This window comes from Periplaneta americana, chromosome 6, assembly GCF_040183065.1.
Source record: "Periplaneta americana isolate PAMFEO1 chromosome 6, P.americana_PAMFEO1_priV1, whole genome shotgun sequence".
Classification (NCBI taxonomy): Eukaryota; Metazoa; Arthropoda; class Insecta; order Blattodea; family Blattidae; genus Periplaneta; species Periplaneta americana.
Window position 1 is genome coordinate 144087123 of NC_091122.1, and position 22171 is coordinate 144109293.

Consider the following 22171-nt stretch of genomic DNA (forward strand, 5'->3'; position numbering starts at 1 on the left):
GAAGAATATAAGGAGAACAACGCGAAGACAAGAAGAACAAGGGGAACACAAGGGAGAACAAGGAGGACACAAAAAGAGCAAGGGTAGACCGTCTACCCAAGATGAATGAGGAGAATACATGAGAACAAGGGGAAGACAATGAGAAGAAAGGGAGGGCAATGACAACAAGGGGAATACAAAGATAAAAAATGGGGAATACAAGGAGACCAAAATAAAGACAAAGAGAACCAGGAGAAGACAAGAAAAACAGGGGGAATAGAAGGTGAACAAGGGGGACATAAGAAGAACAATGGGCATACAAGTATAATAAGGGGAAGAGAAGCATAACAACGAGAAGACAAAGAAAACAAGGGAAATACAAGGAGAACAAGGGGAATACAAAGAGAGCAAGGGAAGGGATTGCATTTTTATGTGACGGTGAATTTCTAAGGTACTCATCTGGTCTATTGAGGAGAAAGACGTAGTTGTACTTCAAGAAAATTGGCGACAGATAATATCTCGAAACACCAGAAAATGTACCAAAAGTAACAGATTTGTGATATTGGCAGCCAGTCACTGCTCTCAGCGCGACGTCCGAGACTGTGGACTATTCTTGGTGCTAGTATCCTTAGGATAACCACGATGATCGAGAACGCCTAGTTGTCGTTCCGGGGGTGCTCGGGGAACGGTTTGTGTTATCGGGTGACCGTTATGGACCTGCCTGTGTTGTTTCTACAGTCTTTTCGAGACTTCAAAGTCACCCGCAGGATCTTTAACTCATCTCATCCTTACCTTCTACCGCTTACACGGATAACGGACCTGTGTGCAAGATCTATGTGCAAAATGAGAATCGTCCGTCCATTTTCTTCACTCACATACACACATATAAATAAAATTGTCAGTCAAAAGCTTAGGAAACCCAGTTCATTACGTTAACATTCTGCAATTAATTTTCGTATCTCATTGTTGATAATATTTTTTTTAATATTTAAATAATATTTGTTCCTCTGAAAGTCACAACAAAGAAATAAAAAAGAATTGAGGGATAGTAAAATATTGAAGTTACTTATTTTTTAAAATTGATTAAGCATTAGAGCATTTTCAAAACAATTTATCTTCGTAGACGTTAATCGCTAATTTACATCTCCATATTGTCTTAATTTTTTGTTACAGTATGTATTAAGATACTTTCAAAAATTAATTTAAATATTCAGAAACATTTTGCAATAATTAATGCATTACCTGCTTTAAAAAATGAAGTTTTCAAAATCAAAAGAGGTAATTGTAAAAACCTAAACATCTGGAAACCTATGAGATTTATAGAAGTCGGATTACTTGCAGATTTTTTCTTTTTTCCTAAAGGAGTAGAATTTTAAAAAGATCCCTACCATTCTCACATGCCTTTGTTTTCCACGATCGAGTTAACGTCATTAAGGGTTTTTTATAAGTTTCCTCTTTTTCGTTGTAAATTTTATCTGCTAAAGCACATGACAAATTAATCCCAAAATATTTCTGAGTACTGAAACTTATTTACAAAGGCATCTTAGCCCATTCTTAAAGAAAAAAAAAGAAAGAAAGAAAATAGAAAAAAAAATTTAAATATATATTATTTGTCTTTTTATATACTGATTTCAAAGGAACAATTCACTCTCAACAATATCGTCGCCTGAATGCAAGAACTAGGTTACTCGAAATTTGCGTTTTTTAGTTACCGCTTTTATAGCATAGCAAAAATCGCACAAAATGTAATCCAGGATCTGGGTAACTGATTGAACGATACCAGCGACATCTATTTTCCAATATAACAAATAGGTAAAAGAAAACGAGACATATTCCGTGGTGCAATAAATAAGTAAATAGGCGATGTCACAAAATATGAAAAATCAAGTTACCTAGTTCTTGCATTCAGGCGACAATTTACAATTATTGTAAAAGAGTTTATAAAAATTAGTTACAGAATGTAATGTAATAACCTGAGGTTCCGAACTTTTGACACTGTAGACTGTAGAATATTCATACAGGGACATAATATGCATATATAGCATTTAAAAATACACCAACATCATCAGGAAGAAGCGCAAATAAATTGCGAGTTCTCAATTGTGACAACATGTTGAGTTAGATAGAAATAAAATAAATGTATTTGTATATTTTCCAAAGTTTCTAGATCGCTGTAGTATAAGTATTAAAGTAAGATTTCATATCCAACATTTTTTCTCCATAAAGATTTAACGTAATATCGCTTTCATTCCCTCTACAGCTTGAAGTTAATTGTTGGTAATGTAACTATGGAAACTAGGGGAATGTAAACAACGATGAAAATCCGACTTCCAACTTATTGCAAAGAAATCTAATGTCTAAAATTATACAAACGGATGCAAAGATATAACTGACATTAAGAAAAATGGCTCAACACTCGGATAAATTACCTTTCAGGAGTGATACCGCAGTAAGTTTCTAACATTTCTCTTTATTTCTTTAACTTAATAAGAATTGCATAGTCCATACAATTTCTGGTTACATATAGGCTACATTTCACTATTTATTATAGATGCATTATAGGGACCACTCATCACACGTTATACGCAAAAGAAGATCAGTGGAAGTAATGGTTCCAAATTTTATTTACCAAATATATGAAAACAACATAATATAATTCATAAATGTGTACTTAAGCCTGATAGCATGCACATGGATATCGAGAAATTTCGTCTTTACTTCATGCATGTACTATTTTAAAATTCATTGCGTATGATTACTCCTGTAAGTTAACATTATTTCGAAGTGTTCATTGATCATTTTATTATCACGTTATAACTAAGGCTTCAATCTTTTACTCAATGGATCTCAAGGAACTTCTTGGCGGTTATGATGTATGTACCACAAAATTAGCAATCCATCTTATTTATTTACAATTTTAAGATAATTCCGCACTTTCATTGTTTCCCCAGTGTACGAATTCACAGCCTACCAACAAAAACATTTAAGCATTTTTAACTGAAATTTACCTCTAACAGTTAATGAGTTATGACTAATAAAATAATTTCTTGATTTATCACAACAAACTGGATCTATTATTCAAATTAATCAGGTACAGAATGAAAGTTCTTGAAGGATTACGGCACAGTAGATTCTGTATCGAATTAACTTGTTCCAGTACAGTATTTTACAGAGAATCTATTGATGAAGCTAAGGAATTTTAGCCTAATATTAACTACAGTTCAGAAGTGTTAATGATATAATCCATTGATCACAGAATTATGGGGATTCTATGTCTTCTGCTTTCTACAGGAGATGAATAGAGCCCAACTGCAGGCAGGTGTATACTTGCAATCTAGAAAGATCTACGACCTTTTCAACTTTTTGATTGGACATCTGTTAGTCGAAGAACCCGGTGAGTAATAATTTTATTGAGGCTGATTCTAGGCATTTTTCGAGGAGGAAAAGAGACTAAATAATCCATCGTTGAAGATTTTCCATTGCTCGTAGATAATAAGGTGTTCAAAGAAATTTAAATTTTAGTAGTTATTTATATAACATGTGAAAAGTAGAATTTTTCTCCACAAGTGGAGGGAATGAGTGAAAGAATAATTAAATAATAACTATTATTATTATTATTATTATTATTATTATTATTATTATTATTATTATTATTAAAAAGGATATCCCCTATTAAATTCCTCCCGCGCTTAATTTCTCATCGATTCGTAGGTCTAATATTACATGCGCTCTGCAATTGTCAAGTATGACATTTCAGTAGGCCTATAATAAGTTCTTCCAACAACAGTCAGGAACCGTCCGTAACTATCGTGAGCATGCGCAGTACAGAAAAAGCGTTCCAACACACTCCAAACCAGTCCTGAACCGGAAACATGTACTGCAGTCGGGCGTTCCAACAAACTTTAGACACGAGTTCGGAACGATCAGAAGTAGTCCGCGGAATGAGCATGCACAGTCCGCGTCACCATTTTTGGCGTGTGAAAAAGTAATGGAAATGTTAAGTTCGAGTGTTTTACATTTACCGCAGTCAGTCTGACAACTGTATTTAGCAAATGACTGATGTGACGTGTATAGGAAGTGGTACAATTCTCAGCTGCACTTGCAACATGCTCACAAACTGGGCACTATATATCTAGGACACACGCCAAAAACGCTGGCGCCGGCTTTTTTATACTGAAGAGTACGCGAGACGCGCATGCGCATAAGTTCACCAATGTCTCCTGGATACTGAAGAAAGACATGATCACATCAATGAAGTTGAGATGAAAAGTGACAGTGCAGACGAATAATAAAACTAGAGATTTAATTTAAATTTTCGTCAAAAGGAAAGAGAATGAAAATTATTTGGGTATTGAAATAGTTAATTACAATTTCAACATGCAACTTCGATTAAAAGTATAATAAATAACGAACATAAATTAATAAAAAAAAACTATTTTTATATGAGAGTCCCCCAGTACACGACATTGAATTAGCGGAATTCTTGCCTTCCATATTTTTTGTCATCTTTTTATATAAAATGATCGAAATTCTATTTTCTGCAATTAGAATTAGCTGCGAAACGATAATAATTAAGCGTCCCGTTCTTAGCAAAGATGATCACAGTTATAGCATCTCTGGATTTAGTACATAACGATCCGTGAAAGCGTTCCAACAGCGTCCAGTCCAGTTTCACTCCCATAGTAGATGCTCAACTAGCGCATGCGCATAAGATAGTACAGGAACCGCACATGAACTGATCTATGAACCGTTTGTTAGAACTTGGAACGAACCTAATATATCACGAGAGGTTCTAAGATCGTTCTCTTCCCGCCAAGATGATCAGAGATTTGTCAGGGACATTGCGCTATCTTGAACATATATTATAACCTTCACTATTGCGACAATCATATATGAGTGCACAGCACAAACTCACCTCGAGCGAAAATTATCTATTACTCGGCAGATGACGATTATGCATACAATGTCAGAGCTGGGGTATATTTGTACGTTTAGAACAGGTGCATAATAAAATGCAGTTCTTCTATTGAAACTTGTCTTTCAATGAAAGGACGTGTGGATGTCTAGACCCAATCCACTGACCCTTATTGTTTTTTTTTTATTCCAGAGGATCCTGTTGAGTTTATGGTGAACTTGCTCGACAAGTGTATGCTTTTCAGAGCAGGCCTTTGTGAACCACCTCTGCTTTTCAACACCCAACACATTGAATCAATGTTCAGGGCACTAGATCCCTCAGGGACCGGTGCTATAACAATGGTTCAGTACCGTACAGGTAACCAGAATGTCATCTTTATCTCGCTCTGTTTCTAGTCTTGCGACGTCATGCCTGTGCAGAATTATTCCTGGTAGATGATGAGGATGTATCTTATGTACATACACACCAGCTTTACACAGATTAGAAATAGGCTATAACAGTATCAACGCAGAAGAGTTGGTAAAAATAATGAGGAAATTTGGTATTCCAAGTAAATTGATGAAGCTGGTTAAAATGGCGTTGGAGGACACTCATAACAAAGTTAATATTAGAAGTAATTTATAACCCAGCTTCGAAATCACAGTGGGCTGGAGACAGGGCAGTAGGCCTACATAAACTGGCCTTAAAGAAAGTGACGGTACGCAACTAATGTGAGTAAATGAGTCGTTCAGAGTTAAAGTAAACATTCTGTAAAATACAGCGCAAAGAAGCAATTAATATTCAATTTATTTAAACTATTAATAGCCAGTGGATAGCAAGAAGGACATACTGTATTAATTGCTGCTTTGCGCTGTATTTTACAGAATTTTTACTTTAAACCTCATTACCCAATTTTGGCTTACATCACTTTTGCTCTGAACGGCTCAAATACAGGAAGGGTGGTGGCGATAACTTCAACAATCAATAATCATTTAGAAAAATCAATTTCAAAATGGAATAGGATATACAGTGTAATTCACGAGGATTTACCATCCCTTGCGGAGCTTATTTTCGAAGACATTGAGCAAAAAATGTCATATAAACATTTGTCCTAATCTCGATATTTTCAGAGTTACACTAATTTGAAGTTGTTAGTAAAATACCTTTTTTCTTTAGTTTTAAGGGCAAAAAAATATTACAAATAGAGAAAAAAACTATTCAGAAGAGTCATTTCTTTAATTGACTAGTGTTCTGAAGCTAAAAATGTGTTGTTAATTGTTTTGTACAGATTCTGTTTTTCAATTTTTAACTAAAAATGACACCATTCTTACGCACTTATCACAAAATCATACGATTTTAGGAACTTGATTCTTTACAGTTTAATTATGCATCCTAATGTACAGTCTTAAAGAATTTACAAGAGTGGCGTGATTTGTAACAAATATTGTGATATATGAGTAAGAAAATGTAATTTTGTAGTTAAAAGTCGAAAAAAAAATCTGTACGAAGCAACTATGGAATTCACAACACATTTTTAGCTTCAGAATACTAGCTAATTAAAGAAATGATACTCCTGAATAGTTAATTCTTTACCTGTAATATTCTTTTATCCTTAAAACTAAAGAATAATAATATTTTAGTAACAACTTCAAATTAGTGTAACTCTGAAAATATTGAGATTTGGATAAATGTTTATATGAAATTTTTTGCTCAGAATGTCTTCGGAAATAAGCTCCGTAAGGGACGGTAAATTCTCGTGAATTACTCTGGATAACATAGGACCTGTTTAGAAACTTCTTATCGCTCTTATGAGTTTCGCATAACAACGTTATTTTCAGTGTCTTACGCTTTAAATAAATGTAGTAACATACGAATAACTTTCTATTACTACAGTCTAGTATATACAGTCACGAAGCTTGAGTTGTGAGAGTACTAGAAACAATAGACTGTGCTAGTAGGCCTACTATTTCGCATTGTCTATAATGAGGCGATATTAGCGATCCTAGTGGTTAGCAACTGTCTATGGATGCATATTTACTACGTATTGAACTTCGTGACTGTATATACTAGACTGTGCTATTATTATAGGCTATACTTTTTAAATTAATTTACATGCTAAGAGGTTATAAATTGTAATTGTTATAATTATTAGCAAGCAAAATATGCATATTTTAAAAAATTCCAAATATATTATAAGGTACTTTATATTCTTGGAGAAATATTTCTTCTCAACAAAATTATTTTTAGAATACTGTTTTATCACTTAGTCCTATTACACAGTATGTTTCTTATAGTACTTGGATACTGGACTGTATATCGAAATCGCGTCTTCTGTCCTACCTTCTTCTTTTTCTTCTTCTGCTTCTCCCATTCACGGGATAGGCGCATTAGCCTGTTCCGGATTCACAGTTTCTCCTTGCAACGTCTCTTCGGCTGTCCCACGTCTCTTGTCCCTGTTGCTTTGGATTGAAACACTATTTTGGGTAGTCCTGTGTCCATGTGCTGAAACCAGTTCTCCCGATAGCCTATTTCTTTATTTTATCATTAAGGCTATAAATCTGTAGTTCTTTCCGTATGTCTTCATTCTTTATGGGATATAATTTTGTGTATTTTTTTTTCTTAAAAAGCCATTTCAACATCTGTACTTTATTAAGAATACTCTTCAAATGAACCCAGGTTTCTGAACCATATAAGAGGACAGGTGTAGCCATAGTTTTGTAGAACTTCATTCTAGTCGCTTTCCTTTTTTTATTTTTCAGTGTTCGATGAATGGTGCCGTAGAACATTTGAAATGTTGATACTTCTTTGTCAACGTCATCTTTCGTTTCATTTTTTATATTCGCAACCCATATAGTTAAAAGGCTTCACTTGTTCCAAATTATGACCCTCCAGCGTAATTTTTGAGCATATTAATGATTTCCCCCAAAATTCCATTATTATTTTTTTTGCAGTGAAATTTTAAAATTGAAACATTGCGGCAAATAACGGTCTATTTTACAATCTGCTAACTGTGCAGGAGGACCAAAAATGTTACATCGTAATTCCGCTCATAAATTTACTATAGGACGGGTAACATAGACCGTTATTCCATCAATATATTTTGTACACTAAGCGAAGTATACGATTGTATGTTATTGAGAGTCATATTACACATCACAGAAGAATGTAAGATTTCGCGGGCTCAGAATGACAAGGTACTATCTGACATTTTTTTTTTTTTTTTAGCAAAATTGAGATTTTTGTTGCATTGAATTCTACTACGTCGCAGCTATCTACCATATAAATTATATGTTGATATCTCAATTATTGTCCGTGATAAAGTAAGTTTGAAAAGGTTCTTATCTGCATTGATTTTATTAACAACCAAACTTTTAAAATACTCTCCTGTCAGATTTACTAAACACTAGATAGAACCTTGTCATTCTGATCCCTCGATTTTTAACTCCATAGAATTGCTACTGGGGAATACAGACAAAAAACAGTTTTATACAATCAAAATATTATGAAATATACAATAGTAGCCTACATTATGCAACGAGCCTATAATGGTAGTAATTAAGACGCGAGGATGTTTATGAAATGAGCGCAAGCGAGTTTCATAATTTTCATACGAGCGTCTTAATTACCATTATAGGCAAGTTTCATACGACTTTTTATGCTCGACCATATTTCTAACTTGAAATTATTCATAAGTATTCATGTTATTGTTATGTGAGTGCAATAGCCTACCTCATGAATTGTGAGATGTGCGCAGACGCGAAAGTATTGATTTTTTCCGGGAAACGAATGTCGACGACTTTGATATAATCTAGAAAGTAAGATAAACATGTCTTGATATAACCTTGAAATTGAAGTCGACATTGAAAAGCGAGATGACAAATTGAATTTATTTGAATATTATTTACAATTAACGCTAATTATTATAGTAACAGAACATAACCTTCTGCGACAGTATTGGATTTCCAGCCTCCGTGACCTTTCGATAGTTGTCTTTCGATTGCATATCCGAGAATAATCGAAAACCTGAACTTTAATGAATAGGTGTACTTTAATGACATGCATTAAAGGAGTGCTACCAGGTGTATAATTACTACATTTCGGCATGGTCGAGCATAAAATCAATAAAAAGGTTGACTAGTAAATGTTGTAGCTAAATTAATTATATATTTCTTAATGAAAGGTTTGATGACGTTGGGTATTACGAGGTTTGAAGAGTCACCCCCAACTAATAAAGACGGAAATGTTGAGAAGCAGACATTCATACAAGAAGCGTAAGTAATTATTTACTTTTATATATAAATTAACATAAAATCTCCATTTTGCAACAGTGAAATTACTTATGCAACAGCCTTCTTAATCTATACAGTGTTTTAAATATTTTATTTTTTTAACGGAACTTTCTGTAAATAGGAGGCAGAGCGGGTTCTTCTTTAGTGGCAACGAGGCCTAATTAATGAAGTGGTTAAATTCGCGAGGCTCTTGTTCTGTTCCTATTCGGAAGATTATTTAGTTCTACAGTGTTTATCTCAAGGAATTATGTACAGCCTACTAACAATACCCAAAGAAAACATTGATTTTAATTTAGTTTTTTTTTTTTTTTTTGCGCACTATAGAAAATTTAATACATATCGGTATAGCAAGGATTTGACACAAAATATTTCTGTAGTTCATAAATGCACTAATTTCACTGCTTCATGTTACTAATACAACCACGCTGTTTCAGTTACATATCCTAGTAATACACGGGAGGCAGATGGGCTGTGTGCGTTTGTGCGATTTAGTTTCACCTCAAGTAGAATAGTATAACCAATAAATACGTATTAACAGTTACACTGGCCGGAGACGGTAAATTGCCTCCCTATGTCAAAAAATCACGTAAATTGCCTCCTGTTTGTCTGAGCTATGATATGTAAATTACCTTCTCTTTACCTGAGAGGGTGAACTTATTTCTCGTTTGTAAATATGCCACTGCAACCAGCATTCTCCTTCCCATTTGCAGACTTAGAACTGTCAGTAATGTAGGATTACGTGCACACTTTGCACAAATTACTAGTAGCTCCGTTTTCTGTGTGCCGTGAGTTGAAAACCGCTAATCTAGTAAATGGAATCGCTTTAAAGGATAATAGAAATACAGTAGAACTTGGTTATAGCGACCTCGTTTTGTGCGACACCTCGCCTATAACGTCAAATATTCTGTGGTTCCAACTAATTCCCCATAAGACATATGCTTTTCTACCTTGCTTAATACGACAAACGTATATGCGTCTACCTCGCATATAACATAATTTTCAACTTCAGTTTAGAATACGATTTTCTAAGAACCAAAGTATTTTAAGAAATATTTTGTTGAAATCTAGTAATCTGGCACATTCTTTACTCTCTCCTTTTGTCATAGATTTCTGGAAGACAGGCAGGTTCCCTATCCCTTTGTAATCTGTCCAAATTCATGTCGTATTAACTGTATCCGTGTGCGGTCAGTATCGACAGGAAGTTTTCACTAAGTCCACGCATTTTAACGCAGTATGGCACTAAAAGAAAGGTTTTAACGTTGGAAGAAAAGGTTGACGTAATTCATCAAATTGAGAATGGAATTAAAAAAGCTGTCGTGGGTTTGGCCTAATTAATTCCACAGTCCAAATGATTTGGAAGAGCAAGGATAAAACTGTTGCTGCATTTGAACAGAATGGATCGAAGGTAGGGAAGGGAGCAGTGAAATTGTAACTGAAATAATGAACATACTCGTAGAACGTAATTTAGAAAGTGTGTATTGGGCAAATAGGAGACAACAGAGTAAAATGACTGATTACTTCACTCCTAAGTAAAAAAGTTTGGTGAGTAGGCCTACTGAACAAACTATTTTAATACAGAATACTGTATTTATAAGTGCACGTGTATTTTATTAAGTTCATGGTAGGCTTAAAAACGAATACATAAATCTGAAATAAGCCTATTTGTAATTTTTCATTTTCCACCTCATTAGACTGATAATATGAAACTCTGTTACTACGACACTCGTTTATAACAACATAATTTTTAAGGTCCCTTGGATGTCGTTATAACCAAGTTCTACTGTAAACCTTAAATTACCTTGAACGATAGAAGAAAATATATCCCAATTATATACTACGACAAATCCATTACATAAATTACTTATACAAAAATTAAATTATCTCAGTTTCTAGTCGCTACTCTTCACTTCGTCGTAATGTCCATGTTTCTGCCCCATACAATCCCAAACTCCACACAAAGATGGAGCATTTGTGCTGTTGACGTTCGTGGTGTTGTTGTATGACAGAGTGAATACAACAGCATAGATTTTTTAGTATGAGATCATAAAATTGTCGTTCATATAATGTGCTGTTGGCGCGACATGAAATATGAATCGCACTTTATTGTGAATCCATTAGATATACGGAAGGAACAAATTTATATTTGAGGGCGCGGAGAAAGAAGACTAAAATTATCGTAAAAATTTCTCCGGTCAAGATGTGGATAATGCTTAGTAGGCGTTACATACTGACTTGTTAATATTAGCCTTTAATTTAATTGTATCAACCTAGGAAACCCTATGAAGGTCGGTGTTATTCATATTTCGAAAAGAAATTTATAGATCCAGTAATAACATGCATTGTGATTTTCTGTTCTTTTTCTCCAGGAGGCAGCGTCTGGTAGCCATGTTGGCGGAGATGTTGGAGAAACATTAAGTTAGATACAACGGCGGTCACTTTTCTAAGATATGAATACTTTATAGAAAATTTAACTGTGAGCCAAGAATCTTTTTACTTGTGTAACTGCTATTTTGTAATAAGATTACTCCTTTCTAATGCTTCCGCATTTTCTATGAAATTCTAATTATCAGAGTCATAAATATAGCTACTTTAATCTCCAGACCTCCTCCTTCACCCTCCGCCGCAACGATAAAAAAGAAGGGAAGCGAAGCGACCGAACAACCTTCCACTACCCCCGTGGAGACAAAAATCAGCATGAATACAACAATACCTTCAAATCGAGAAAGAAAATAAGCATCCCACTGCGAGATCTATACGATTATATGAATGATGTTTTTACACGTAACAACTTACAAGAGTATTGATTCGGGATGAAGCGAAAATATAATTAAACAGAATTTAATCGCAGCTGGAAGCATCGCATGAGGGTGCTGTCAATATAAAGTTGATATCTATCAAATACTTTTTACGTAATTATCTTTGGCTTAGCAAGAAACAAGTTAAAAAGAAGGTCGAAACGAAGATAAAAAATATTTGGCGGCAACGTGAATCGAAATAATGTCCATGCCATTACTAGATTCATTTGTTACAACTTCCCATTCTCTTTCTCCAGTCCACAGATACGATTAGTGTTCATCTACTAATAGAGTATAGGCCTACATACTGTAAAGTAATAGTAATATGCGTTACAAGAGCGATATGTTGAAGTTTTCATGTTCGAGGGAAAGTTTGAAAAAGCGATACGTAGTTAAGCTTTTTTAATTTCCGAGAATTGAAAGAAAACATACCGCTCGTGTATCGTACATTATTTTGTGCGAAGATCGTTTATTACATACCTGAAAGACGAATTTCTAATTAGTTGCAATGAAATCTCCATCTTGGTTTCTGTTCAATGACGGCAAATTTGCAAAACAAAAATATCTATCTTCAACATTGTTGCTTTAAAATGTTTTCTGTGTTTACTGTACTCCAGCAGGCCGTGATATACGTCTGTTTCCCCCCCCCCCGGCCTATAAATGCGAACTTAAAACAAACGGTAAGATTATGTAATGATTTATTTTTCATTTTAATATTTTAACAATATTATTTATATAACATATTGCAGTAATAACATCGGCATCTGGAATCTTGATGATTTTTTCACGGCTTCCTTAATGTTACTTGCATCACGAATGCAGTAACTGTAGTGGAGTTGTAGAGTTTACTTAATTTTTGCAAATATTTAAAACAATAATTAACAGTGCAATTTAGGTGAAATTGCAGTGGTAAGTTTCCAATTTATAATTATTACTATATTGAACGTCTCTAAAATAATATGTTAAAAGCCTAAAGCAGTAAAATCAATATGTCACTTAAGCGGTAAGAAGAGGGAAATTGTTATGTGTGTTAGGTTGGGAATACTGAATGTGGAATTTTAAACTTTCCGCGGATTGGTTTTGTGCGGAAACCAAGCAAATACGCACGATCTCGCTCAAAAGTAAATCCATGGCGCTACAGCCCATGAAGCGCCAAGACCACCAGCCGGCTGCTGGCCTCACGTCCACATGCCGAAGCAGAGTTGGACGATCATTCAATCAGAATGGAGCTATCGTATGGTTAGCACGATGATCCCCAGCCGTTATAACTGGTTTGCGAAACCGGATTTTCGCTACTTATCGTAGCTCCCCAAGTGCATCACGATGCACGGCAACGGTCCCATACACTGGCCGAAATTTCATGAGAAAATTTCTTCCCCCATGAGGACTCGAACCAGCGCACATTCCGTAACGCGAGTTCTAGGCAGGATGATTTAGACCACGACGCCATGGAACGGGACATACTGTAAGGTAAGTCGGGGAAAAATGCTACACATGAAGGCTTTTCGAATATAACTCGAAACTATAGCTACAACAAACATATATTAAATAAAACTTCTTATATTCCTCAATATTTTTTTCACGCATCAAATTTACCTATAGAATTCACTTGAAGCATGCATTCAATAGAAGTTTATTCAATAGACTCTTAAAATTAAAAAAGATGCCACCAGGGATGGAAAAGATCCGACAAGATAAGAAATGAGAAAGGTTAAGAATCTTTGCAATATTTCATTTATATTTCCAAAAGTAGCATATGGAAACTCAATTACACAGGGTGGAAGTAATATAGAGACTTTGCAGATTTTAACAGCTTACATCATTTCGAAATGGTCATTGATGATTCTATTGGGTTTGCATTTCTCTAGATTTTTTACTAAACAATGCCTATATTTAATGTTTTTGTCTTTCTAAATTATTCTGTAGTGCTTTTATTCTGGATCTTTATGGTCACCCTCTTTGAAGGCAGATTATTTTGTTAAAAATTAATACAACGAATTTCACTTCAATCGTCACTAAGAAAAAGGATGTGGATGCGCCGTTAACACAGTTTAACAGCGAATACATTCAAACAGTGAGTCACTCCACCTATCTAGGTGTTATAATTGATAGTCGTATGCTAATCAGGCTACACTTCGATAATCTGGCTAAGAGAGCCAGTAAATTTGATTCATCTCTTCTTAGGAATGCCAAACTAACTTGAGGACTAAATTCTGATATTTTACGTGTTATTTATCATGAAGAATTTGAACCTTTAATGCTCTACTGTGCTTCGGCCATCCGAAGCATTTTAGAAAAAAAAAATGGGCTCAGATAAAAAATACTGCACATTCAACGTGGATTCATTTTACGTTTCACACGGACCTACCGCACCATCTCAACAGATGCAGACTTTATTATAGCAGTCATGAGCTACTTAGTCATGAACAGGGTAAACTATTTCTTGACCAAGGTGATAACTATGAAATTGAACAAAGAGCTAATTTTCTATCAGCGGTTCATCTTGTAGTTGTATTGTATTTCTGGTGGTGTGGAAGAGAAGGCCTGGTAGCCTAACTCCACAAGAGTAAATAAATAAATAAATAAATAAATAAATAAATAAATAAATAAATAAATAAATAAATAAATAAATAAATAAATAAATAAATAAATAAATAAATAAATAAATAACATCCAAGGAAACATCTTCATCTTGTTGTAAATTCAAGATGCATTTTCAAGCACGATGTGTACAGAAACGGAATTAAAATTTGAAGCCATATTCACAAGTATCATACACGTATATACAGGGGCTCTTGTTTACTGCACATGTGCAGTGTGTTGTAAGCGAAACTCTTACAATAAGGGAGCTCCAAATTTTATTTCCGTATCTGCATATATATATACAGATGGTTCTCGAATTCAGGGAGAAGATGGCAAGAGTCTTGTAGATTGTGCCTTTGCTGTTTTTAATAATGGTACAGAAGTATTTTCTTAGAAATAACGACTAGCACCAGTGTGCAGTGTGTACCAATCTGAACTATTTGCCATACTTCAAGCAATAAGATGGAGTACTATCAATAAAATGAACTCCTGCATACAATCTGAGTCACAACCAGCACTTCAGTCAGTTAAAAGCATTAAGAATCTTCACCCCTATTGCTTTGGAAGTAAAAAAGTAATGAGATGATTAATGCACTCACAATCCTTAACACAAGTGTGGATACGTACGCATTACTTGAGGCTCGTGAATAAAAATGTATTTTCGAAATTTTCATGGAGATACAAATTTTCAGCATTCTTGACACAAAAGAATGGTTTTCGACATTGAATGTAATTTGATCAAGAAACGACAGAAGTGCACCTCCACAGGTGGCTGGCAGACAGACAACATGTCAAAAAATGAAACTTTTATGGAGCATTTTAGAACAAGTTGTTTCTTTGAAATCCTATAATTAATTCTTCAGCGTTGGAATATTTTTGTTTTATAGGCTATTTCAAATAATAATAATAATAATAATAATAATAATAATAATAATAATAATAATAATAATAATAAATTATGGTTTACTTAACGACGCTCACAACTGTCGTGATTATATCAGCGTCGCCGGTGTTCCGGAATTTTGTCCCGCAGGAGTTCTTTTACATGCCGGTAAATCTACTGACATGAGCCTATCGCATTTAAGCACACTTAGGCCCAATTGTATAAAACTCCCTGACTAAAGATCAACTTTGATCGAAAATCGGAAAGTGAACCGAGTTCAGACACTTCTTCTATTGTATAAAACTTTTCTGCCACCAAATTACCTTGGTTCAAATGCAATCTAAGTTCACGAGAAAAGGATTTGGCAACATCGCATAAACAGGTGAAGTATGTGATGAGCGAGCCATGTTGTATAGGTTTGTTCAGTGTTGCCAATGTAGCGACTTTAACTCTTTTTCAATGACAATTTCTTTTAACTGTTATATGGCTTAAATAGGGATTTAGCGACCTTTTTAGCATCCCACAGTGACAAAATTTAATCTTCCTTTGTTGATAATGAGAAATCTAGCGACTTTCCAATTACTTTTTGGCGACTTTCCGTACACTCTGTTGGAGACACTGGTTTGTTTTCTGCATTGTAAATAATGGCGGACAATAAGAAGAAGGTTGACCGTTCTCCAAATTGTTATCATGTTATGGTGTTGATACTGCTGCACATGATAAAGCTTTATAAAACGACAATTTTCGTTTAGTAATACAGTTAATTGAAGATGTATGAATGTACCTTTCATAACCATTAATAATTAATGGTTGTTATGAACATAATATAATTATAGGTTATGTTATTTGATACTGCTGAACACGATAAAACCTTATAAAATACAAGAATGTTTGTGTATTAAGGCAAGAAATGGAAATATATATATATATATATATATATATATATATATATATATATATATATATATAAATGTAGTTACCATATCTATTAATATTAATAATAATGGTTATTCTTTTTGCACAATCTGCCACTCGTATATTTCAAACAGAAAAGAAATAACTGAACTTGGATCATCTAACTTAAGCGGACAAATTTCTTCAGTCAAAGTTGACTTTAGTTTGAGACAAATTAATCTCAGATTAGACTTTATACAACACAAAATTCCAAGTTCAGCTAGAACGAGGATCAATTTAACGTCTGATCTAAGATTAAATGATTTATACAATCGGCCCTTAAATGCCATCGATTTGGGCCGCGAACGAACCCGCAACCTCGAGCACAGAAGGTCAGCGCTATACCGACTGCTCTACCCAGGCCGACTGATAATAATGTGTTGCGTACATGTGTAAGGTTAAATGGATATCAGCTTCATAGATATTTATTCAGATTTATGCTGTTCTCGTGTCTTCAGTAAAGTAAAATTGCCTGCGAAGTCCTCGAAAACTTCTGCAGCGTCTGAACTTCCTACTCAACAGCAAAGTGTCCTCATGGTTTGCTCTGATTGGCTGTTGCTGCAAGCAGAGGGGAAGTCATAGATGGCAGCACACGCAGCATCAGTAACGCTGCTCGGTATCGCAGGGTTGCCGCACTCAGTCGGAGTTTGCACGGCAAGGTGTGATGTGATGTGGTAGGAAGGAGTTTGTGTGGGTCCGGACTAGGTGCAAACCGAACTCGTGAACAGGTGGATTTTTTTTCGGACACTTGTCGTTGTGCTTCATTACCAAGTGGTTCTTCGCTTACACCAATGTGCTCTACTGTTGTGAAATATAATTTTAATCTTTTTCTTACTAATGCATCATTGTTTGAAGGAACTTGAAGAAATCTTATTGCCTAGTGACATGCATTGTGGCGCGAAATCGTTCGGATCTCTCTGTAGTATCCTACTAGAAAATGTTGACCATGTACTTTCCTCTGGTTTTACCAATGAGGAAGCAGGAGACGAACTATAGACGATTTATTTTAAATAGCACAGACTCCTGTAGGAATTGTGATTGTGGGTGTGATAGCAGTGGTGAATGTTGTGGTTGTAGCACATACTTACATAGACGTCGTGTAGATCCAAGGAATAAAACTGATATCACTAGCTTCTTGGTCATCTTCAGCCTTCTCTTTGTGTCTCAAATTACCATGACAGCGGCGAATATTATGGGAGACGAGTGTGACTGGTTCGGAAGGTAAGTGCAACATTATAATAATATTGCCCTGAATTATGGAGCAATGAGTGAGCGAGTGAGTGCTCTTTGATGAAAAAGTTAGAGATTATGTGTTGGTCATTTTGCTGTCCAGATGTGATGTTTATGAGGGAAAGTTTACATCCATCACTTCCAAGGATGCTGTTCGTGAAACATTTTACAACTCTGAAAGATAACATAATATTTCAATTGCTTTCACAAAACGGAAAAAGGTAACTGAATTTTAATGCGACATTCATTCAATCAAAATTTTATAACTGTGTTATGAAGTTTATCCTACTACTTTTTATTATACAGTATTACGTTTCAGCAGCTTTAACAAACTACTTGTGAAAAAGAAATCTAGGCCTGTATAATCAGTCCCCGGGGATGAAGTATTACTAATCTCTGGCAAGATTCAAGACGGATATAACATTTTCATTTTATTAATGTTTTCAAGAACAATAAAGTGGTTATTGTAAACTCTCTCTCTCTCTCTCTCTCTGTATGTGTGTATAGAAAAAGTGCACAATCCGAGGCAATATGCATTTTTTTGGTGCAAGAGAAAGTACAATTTTTTGGTCCAGGCAAAATACTCTTCTTAATTTGCCGTTTTGTTTTTTTTTTTTTTTTTCATACCTTGTTTTCATAGCTACTTCACAGCAAAAATGACATATGCTAACTGCTAACGCCTCGGATTCTGCAATTCAGTCATCAATGTTGCTACGCACAATACTGTAGATTGGCTCTTACGATTAGCTTTATATGAATTATTCAAACTGAAACTATCATCATATTCGCGAAATAGTAAGACAAAAATATACTTTGTTTTATATAAGAATAGAGAATAAATATGTCGACATCATTTTCTAAATTTGGTCATCAATTTATAGTCTATATTAATTTATAGGACGTTTCCACATATTCACATAAAATTTGTAAAACATACATGTCCTGACGTAAGGGGTGAAGGTGATGTGTATTATTAATTAAATAGGATATGCTGTTTTCTTAAATGGTTTAATTTTAAGTAGTTTGATTTAGTTATCCGCCATATTCACTACATTCACATTGTAAGGGTATTTTGTTCAGTAATCTCTCAGTCGAGCATGTAAAATAATATGGATATTAAGATCGAATCGTCAAAGAACACCAAATATAATTAAACTAGTGTCATATATACACGCGTGAGTTAAAATTATGGAGTTATAAGAGTAAGATTAGATGCTGTATTTAGAGTGATACGTGTTCTGCAAAACGCTCAGCATCACCGAGAGATGTAATTCCTGGAATATAGACTGTCCTCACAACAGCCTGGGCGAATGGTTTGACTAGTCTACAGAGAAGTTATGTTGCTATTTCCCTCAGCAGTGGTGTGATTGATGAATTAATAATAATAATAATAATAATAATAATAATAATAATCGTATACATAAAACGTTTCTGCTCCACGGTAAAATACTAATTTTTAGTCAATTTGTATTGTATTTTTAGTCCACTTGAAAACAGTGTAATTTTACGAAAATGCTCGTCTTTTATTCACTGATTTATAATGCCAAGAATCTTTTGCTCACTGAAGGATAGCTAATAATAATAATAATAATAATAATAATAATAATAATAATAATAATAATGGAACTGCACGCATTGTATTCTTCACCTGACATAATTATGAATATTAAACCCAAACGTTTGAGATAGGCAGGGCATGTAGCAAGTATGAGTGAATCCAGAAATGTGTATAGCGTGTTAGGGAAAAGATCTTTGGGGAGGCCGAGACGTAGATGGGGGGATAATATTAAAATGGATTTGAGGGAGGTGGGATATGATTGTAGAGACTGGATTAATCTTGTTCAGGATAGGGACCGATGGCGGGCTTTTGTGAGGACGGCAATGAACCTCCGGATTCCTTGAAAGCCTACGTAATAACAATAATGATGAAAAGTTATTTTTTTAGTAGATTATTTTACGATGCTTTATCAACATCTTAAGTTATTCAGCGTCTGAATGAGATGAAGGTGATTATGCCGGTGAAATGAGTTCGAGGTCCATCACCGATAGTTACCCAGCATTTGGTCGTATTGGGTGAAAAAACCTCAACCAGGTAACTTGCCCCAACCGGGAATCGAACCCGGGCCACCTGGTTTCGCAGCCAGACGCGCTAACAGTTACTCCACAGGTGTAGACTGAAAAGTTAATAATAATCCCAAAGTTGTAACTTACAAAATCGTTCCACAAAACTAGGAAAAGTGTGAATGTATAGATAGAGCCTACGCCTGAGTCACAAGGAATAGTGTATTACGATACAAGGTTCAGAAATGCTTTTTACAAAATCGAGGAAAAGTTTGAAAAACGAGCAGAGCGAGTTTCTCAATTTCCGAGATTTTGTACTTAACAAATGTATATTGTACTGTATTTTTTTTTGCAAGATAATATATTTTGAAAATAATAGTTTTAAAAAACTTAATATATACTATGAACAGCTGACTAAAGGTTAACAGTCTAGCCAACGTACAAACTTCACCATCAACTTCAATGTGAAGGAGTAAAAATAATTCAGGTACTTTTAATATTTCGTGTTCAATAGGAACAATTCTTATTTCTGTTAAGTGAAGTTTAAATTGTTATAAATAAAGTTCAGTACATTTCAAATGCAGTGATTTGTTTCGTATAATGTATATTAATTAATATTGCATTTTGCGTATGAATTTTACATGCATTGTAGGACTGTAGCATACATAGAATGCAGTGGTTTTCTTTACAACTATAGAGCAGTTATTTGTAATATTTCAACATACTTATTTAGGTTGGCAACGCTGAATTCAGTGAAATCAACTCTTAATTGTGGCAACCGTTTGCTGTAACGACTAACGTGCAAAAATTATTTCAAAACCATTCACTAAAGCAATGCATTTAATATCGCAATTATCCCGTGAAGTAGGTTTATTATGCATTTCCAAGTATAATAATAATAATAATAATAATAATAATAATAATAATAATATAGATAGATAGACAGACAGATAGATAAAATCTTATCCTAGAAATCATCTCATGAGTCAATTCGAGCAAGGGCTATAGAAGGTGTATTAGGGTGCTAAAATTTTCAAGTGGAGCTTGCTTGAAAAGAATTAAGCTCAGAATCCAATGTTGATTTAAGACATGAAAAAGAAGCTCCTGAATATGGATCCCAGGCGAAATTGCCAGCTATCATTTCTCTTAAGTTTTCTGCTTCGTGCATACTTGCCCCGTGAAACTACAGGAAAATATAAAATATAAATCAGATCGTAAGACTGTTGCAAAGGTTCTGACGACTTCAAGGACATTGGAACATGCTGGTTGTATGTCAAAGCACGTACAAAAAAAAAAAAAATCAAAAGACTTACTCTTCATTTCAATCCACGAAAGATTAGGAGCACAGGAAAGGACGTCCGAAACGGGTAATTTTTCATGTAAATACCTACATTTTGAATTAAAGAAAATATCTGAAGAACTAGACATAACGGGAAACATGCATTAAATCTCGATGTCTACCGCGAATCGTAAACGTGGGAATTTCACTATCATGGCGGAAAATCTTTTCGCATTTACGAAGCATAAATAAGCAAGTTTGGAAAGATTTCTGTAAAAGGTTCTCAAAGTGTATGTAGTTAACATTAATTAAGACCTGTAGTAACTTTATCAAGACGGGATTTCTTGTACGTGTTAATTCACAACACATGCTCGTAAATTCACACCGTTGTACAGTAGCGCTTATGTTCCATGTAAAGCTGCAGTTCATTTCTGTGGTAATCCATGTCAAATGTGCTTCATTCAATTATTGAATCCAGCTTCCTGGTAGTAAATGTTAAGAATCCATTCATAACTACATTTGTATGGGAAAAGATGATACAGCATATTCCCGAACGGTATTTTTGCTCAATTTTTCTCGTGATACATGACATAGCGAATTATAGCGAAAAAGCTTAATTTTACTGAACTAATAAAGTACATATGCAAATTGAATTATAAGTTATTTATGTCACGTTATGAATTTTGAAATAACTCTGCATTTAACTGCATTTTTCTAATTTATTGTCACGCCCGAAATTTACTGTATGAATATTACCATCCCTGCAATACTTTCAAAGTATACAAGACAGAGAGGGAAGTGGGGATAAAGCTAGAAGCGGTATGCTACTTCAAAATTTTCTCCTGGCATACCTCGATTTAAAAAAAAGACATCCCTCCTTTGCAACATACACATACGTGATGTATACAATAAATTTTTTTCGGTGCAGTCAGTAACGCGAATCTTTGAAGTTTACGCAACACATTAAATTTCTTAATAAAATAATTTCAAGTTATTTACTAGATTATTTTGCAATGTCCACTGAGACTTATTATTTAAAATAATGTTAAAGCTTCAAAGTGCCTTACTTTATTATTAATAAAAAGTGCAACAACAAAAATGACACAGTCAATAAATTGGCAACAATGGTCACCACAAGCTACAGACCACAGCCTTCTTTATATACTTGAAATACTACTAGCACAGTCTAGTATGTACAGTCACGAAGCTTGAGTTTATGAGGGT

General features: G+C 34.5%; 2 protein-coding genes across 2 annotated transcripts in view; both read left to right on the top strand.

Annotated features, from left to right (window-relative positions):
* The first annotated feature begins 2295 nt into the window (after positions 1-2295).
* Positions 2296-11709, top strand: LOC138702281 (EF-hand calcium-binding domain-containing protein 10-like). The gene is made up of 5 exons (XM_069829862.1): positions 2296-2428; positions 3271-3373; positions 5087-5251; positions 9054-9144; positions 11529-11709. Exons 1-5 carry the CDS (start codon positions 2384-2386, stop codon positions 11575-11577), a joined length of 453 nt encoding a protein of 150 aa, XP_069685963.1. The 5' UTR covers positions 2296-2383; the 3' UTR covers positions 11578-11709.
* Positions 11710-17022: 5313 nt separating this feature from the next.
* The window catches only part of LOC138701877 (meteorin-like protein), a 137810-nt gene continuing 132661 nt past the window's right edge, over positions 17023-22171 (top strand). The window contains exon 1 of the mRNA XM_069829215.1: positions 17023-17598. Coding sequence (XP_069685316.1) covers positions 17315-17598 — 284 coding nt within the window. The 5' untranslated portion in view covers positions 17023-17314. The remainder of the gene's footprint in view (positions 17599-22171) is intronic.

What these genes read in the sequence shown, in the direction of transcription:
- LOC138702281 (XM_069829862.1), top strand. Translation starts at nt 2,384, where the DNA reads ATGGCTCAACACTCGGATAAATTACCTTTCAGGAGTGATACCGCA. An exon ending in AATGGTTCAGTACCGTACAG is followed by an intron (nt 5,252 to 9,053) that starts GTAACCAGAATG and finishes TCTTAATGAAAG; the next exon opens with GTTTGATGACGTTGGGTATT. An exon ending in CAGACATTCATACAAGAAGC is followed by an intron (nt 9,145 to 11,528) that starts GTAAGTAATTAT and finishes CTTTTTCTCCAG; the next exon opens with GAGGCAGCGTCTGGTAGCCA.